The sequence below is a fragment of the Gastrolobium bilobum genome, unplaced genomic scaffold, assembly GCF_033153095.1.
Source record: "Gastrolobium bilobum isolate Gb01-03AN ecotype WA unplaced genomic scaffold, APGP_CSIRO_Gbil_v1 utg306735, whole genome shotgun sequence".
Lineage (NCBI taxonomy): Eukaryota > Viridiplantae > Streptophyta > Magnoliopsida > Fabales > Fabaceae > Gastrolobium > Gastrolobium bilobum.
The window spans coordinates 26,301-31,105 of NW_026898193.1; the positions used below are offsets into that span (position 1 = coordinate 26,301).

The following is a 4,805-nucleotide window of genomic DNA, read 5'->3' on the forward strand; positions in this document are numbered from 1 at the left end:
TTTTCTGGGCTAGGCCCTCCATTTATATCAAAAAAAAAAAAAAAACTTTTTTATCAAGGCCAAATAATTGGTGTCTTTTAAATTCCTCTGGTTCTTGTTGGAAGTCTATATTAATTGGTATCAGAACTCTGAGTGAGGAGCTTTGTGGAATGGTGGTCGATGGAGACTAGAAGAATGGAGAACTGTTTGGAGGTTTTGGAGGAGGGTTTTTGTGCACGATTAATATTATTAGGCACGATGAGGTGATGAGGTGATAAGGAGATTAGAAGAAAACGAAGCTAGCCAAAGAAAAAAATATATATCGGAGACTGGAAGACATGGCCACCAGAAGTGAGAGGAAACACTCACAAAGTAGAAGGAGCAGAAGCAACGGCCATGACTCTGAAGCCTATGAGTGGGGGAATCATCGAAGACCAAACCCGATGAGCCACGTACCAAGGATGCTGGAAATTCCTAATTTTGCAAGAGATGACGCTTTTCGTTGGTTGGGGAAGGTCGAGAGATATTATTTGGGAAATGGAATCGCAGAGGAGGAGAAATTGGCACCGATTATAGTGGTTTTGGAGGGGTACAAAATGGTGGGAGGTGAATAATCCCAATGCAACGTGGGTACTATTCCTTCGCGAGCTGCTGAGCAGGTTTCAACGTGAGGTATTACAAAATCCTTTTTTTAAAACAACTACAGGAAAAGAAAGACAATAAAAAATAAACTACTTGCAAAGCCTCGGCCAATCAACTCAGTAGAGTCCCTGATTAGCCTTTCACAACAGCCTATAAGTCTTCCAAGGTTGGGCCGCATCACATTCTTAAAACTCAGTAAATTAACTCATGTTGAAGACTATGCTCATGAATTTGTATTGCAATTGAACATAGATCAATTAATTCGACCAGAAAACAACATTTAACATAAGCAGAGCCAAAATAAGGGGAACAAATATATCTGTGCTGCGAAATATGTTGAAGGAGAAATGGCATGATTTTATAGTCCACAATATTGCTATATTTGATTGCAGATTATAAGTGTTCAAGCTCAAACTAATTGGTAAAGACATATCCCATTGTGAATCAAATTACATAATGTATTTGAAATCAAGCTTCATCAAAGAGAAGCACACCCAGCTTTAAGAGAAAATGATTGATAACCTCATAACCATCATAAACTTGAATATTGTAAGGCAAACTGGTGTTGCTGTTACAAGTAACCATGCGTATTGTGTTGAGATTTGACATAGGGCTATAAACATTAGTGACAGAAAGGATCATGGAAGTGAATCTCTCAAGAGGGAAAGAGGCCACTGAACCAGAGGAGTATTTCTGCATACAGCAATTTCATCAGCGTACCCAGAATGTCATTAGTCATAATTCTGATTTAAAAATCAGAAATTGAAATTTACATGAAAACATCTCCAAAACCCGTTAAAAACTCCAATTTTATATCAGAGAGAAAAGATAATAGAAAATGAAGACAGGAGATTTTAAGCAACAAACAGCCAGAACACACATTAGATTTAACTGCAAACCACACAAAATTTAGTTTTGTAAAAGCTAGTCTCTATTTTCCATAGCAAAAATTCAATGTGGGGGATTCTTGGAAGTTAGAAATTGAAGCCAATTGTACCAAAAATGCAAGCAAACTGACATGTAGTGAAATTTTCAAATTCATCACAGGATACCATCCTCAGCATAGGACAGATAATCATCATGTATATCAAATATATAAAACACAAGCTAATTAATATGATCCCACGGTCTTAAAGGAGTCATGAATATGCCTCAGCATGTCCTTATCTCTATTCCACTCAGGAGTGGGAGCATTGACAAAATGAGCATAAAGCTTGTTCATAGCACACGTCACAGAGATTAAGCTATGAGTACCAACCCCATCAATCTCATACACATAATAAACCTGACCCTTATCATCCTTCACCTCCTCAGAGATTAAGCTCTCTGCATTGGCAATCAAGTCCTGCAAGCCCACATCAGAAAGAGCCAAGTTGTTCAAAACAGCATCTTTTGGCGCAAGTTGACGAAATCCAGAGAGAAAAGTGAGGTACTCTTTCTCTGACTTCTTCTTTGGGTTGTAGAATTCACTGTCAGTTCCATTGGTACCCTTCTCAACTTTTGAGACCAAACGTTCCTTCCAACCCTCAGGCACGTCGTAGACATACTCAGCGGAGTCTTTCTTGCTGGAGTTACCACCGTAGCCACCATAGTTGGCGGCGCTGGCGGCGGTGCCGTAGTAGACTTGGTACGTGGCTGACGAGTCCGCCGCTAATGAAGGTGGTGCACTGGTAAGGATGGTGGCTATGGCTGCGGCAGCGGTTAAGGTGGTTAAAGGTTGCTTGGAGTGTTCTATTAAAGGGAGGAGAGACTTGGACAAGGAGGATGGTTTTGGTGGGTTGGTGGTGGTTGCTGCGGTGGAGGAGGAGGAGGAGAAAATGGTCGATGGTGATGAGAATATGGTGGCCATGGAGTTTTGGATATGTTCTGTTTGTAAAGTGTTATTATCCATTGGAACTTTAAAAATTTATAGAATATGTACTACAAAAAATAAAACTTGGGAGATTTTTTTCCTATCTAGATAGCAACCAGAGGATTGGGTTTATGATGCTCACATCGTAATCTTTGGATTCTACCAATGAGAGTGTGCCATGCGAGCCAAGTATGGTACATTATTTTAAGGAATAATGTTGAATATATTCATTCACAAAAACAGAAGGAAAAAAAATTAGGTTTTCATATTTCGCTTCTTGACCCTTTTATCCCTTATTAATTAATTAATAATTATTTTGCTCCTTATTGAAAACTATTTATCAATCTGCTCATTTTTAATCGATTAACTTAAATATTTAATCGATTAAATGGTCAAAACAGATAAAAATTGTTGACTCGAGATTTAATCAATTAAATCTTCCAATTTAATCGATTAAATCTTGTTTGTTGATAAATCCAGATACCGCAACTCTGAAAGTTATCCTATCTGTGTTGGTATCTGACCTGAGAGATCATTGTTGCTCAAATTTAGATTGAGTAGCAAGGAAGATGAGCTAAAAAGCTCCACCGGGATATTTCCTGTGAGATTGTTGTCAGTTAGGTCAAGGTTTTCCAAACTTGACAATTTCCCAAGCTCAGGAGGGATATTCCCTTGTACCTTATTGGCAGATATGCTGAAACTTGAGAGACTTTTGCACTCTCCCCAGTTACTTGATAACAAACCAGAGAGCCGATTATGTCCTAAATCAACGAAGTCCAGATTGGACCCATTCATACTGGCTGCCAAATAGATAAGATTCTCTCCCTTGCATATTCCTGAAAGGAGGTTTCCAGAAAAACTATTGTTGGCAAAGCTCACATTCGTTAAAAAGGTAGGTCCAAAATCTTCATGAATACCTCCTGTGAAATTGTTGGAATGAAGATAAAGAATATTGATGTTTTTCAAACGAATTATTGATGAATGCAAAGGTCCTGCAAGCTTGTTCTCACTTAAGCCCAGCTCTAGTAAGCTTTCCAAATTATTGAAAATTATTTTGCAGATTTAATCGATTAAATTGGGAGATTTAATCGATTAAATCTCGAGTCAACCATTTTTTGTCTGTTTTAACCATTTAATCGATTAAATATTCAAGTTAATCGATTAAAGAGGGGCAGATTGATAGATAGTTTTCAATAAGGGGCAAAATGGTTATTAATTAATTAATGAAAGGTAAAAGGGTCAAAAAGCCTTCCATATTCTATACTTTGATATATTAATTAATTATAAGTAATTTAATTATATTAATATGATTTTCTAGGGACTCGAACCCAAAATTAGTAGGATGAAATAGGTAATTTATTTTTGAATTAAATGTTACAATTAAATAATATATATATAGGGGCAGAATGTTTGATATCGATGTAAAATTCTGAAATTTGACATCAAATCCTAATCATTAATTTTCGCCAATCAAAGATTATCATTTATTAGGAATCAAAACTTATTAATTATTATTAATTTCCAATAAATGATAATTGTTGATTGGCGAAAATCAACGGTTAGGATTTGGTATCAAATTTCAAAGTTTGACACTGTTGTCAAACGATCCTATCTATATATATATATATATATATATATATATATATATATATATATATATATATATATGGCAATATTGTTTGTCATGTGATTGTATATAAGGTTTTGTCCAGTCACCCCTTTATAACTATGTACTTTGGGAAATATATAGTTATAATATTAAAGTTGTTTTTCTTTCTCGCTTCAGAAACTTGTTGACTGACGTGGAGAGAGAAAAAAAAACTTTAATATTATAACTTCCCAGAATACATAGTCATAAGGAGCGAATGGACAAAGGGTGTGCATGACAACCTTCTCGGAATCAGTTTTTTTTTTAATTCATGTTCCTGGGAACAAAAACGGGTAGAAAACTCGTTTGGTAAAATCGGTTTATTTTTTTGTTCCCAGGATGAACCAGTTTAAGTTTTGTGCTGGGGAACAGAAAAAAGAATAAATTTGTTTCTATTTTTTTGTTCCCATGCACAAAATAAGAAACACTAGTCTCTTTCAATCACTCCCCATCACTATTGTAACACCCCGTCTGCAGCCGATTAGCTAACATGCATATTTTACAATAGCGCGTCACAAAACTATGATTTAAGCGAAAGACTTAACATAAGTAATTTTAAGAGTAAATACCCTTTTTGGTCCTCAGAAAATTTCACGAGGCCCGTTTTAGTCCCTAGCAAATAAAAGGCCCATCGTGGTCCCTAAAAAATTTAAATTGGAACCATTTTAGTCCTTTTGAGGACTA

At 36.0% G+C, this 4,805-nt stretch overlaps 1 protein-coding gene across 1 annotated transcript; it reads right to left on the reverse strand.

Annotated features, from left to right (window-relative positions):
- Window positions 1–968: 968 nt before the first annotated feature.
- On the reverse strand, window positions 969–2,530 carry LOC133313733 (thylakoid lumenal 19 kDa protein, chloroplastic). Its single transcript, XM_061515138.1, has 2 exons — window positions 1,880–2,530; window positions 969–1,314 (listed from the first exon to the last, which is right to left on the reverse strand). Exons 1-2 carry the CDS (start codon window positions 2,510–2,512, stop codon window positions 1,090–1,092), a joined length of 858 nt encoding a protein of 285 aa, XP_061371122.1. The 5' UTR covers window positions 2,513–2,530; the 3' UTR covers window positions 969–1,089.
- Between the last annotated feature and the right edge of the window lie 2,275 nt (window positions 2,531–4,805).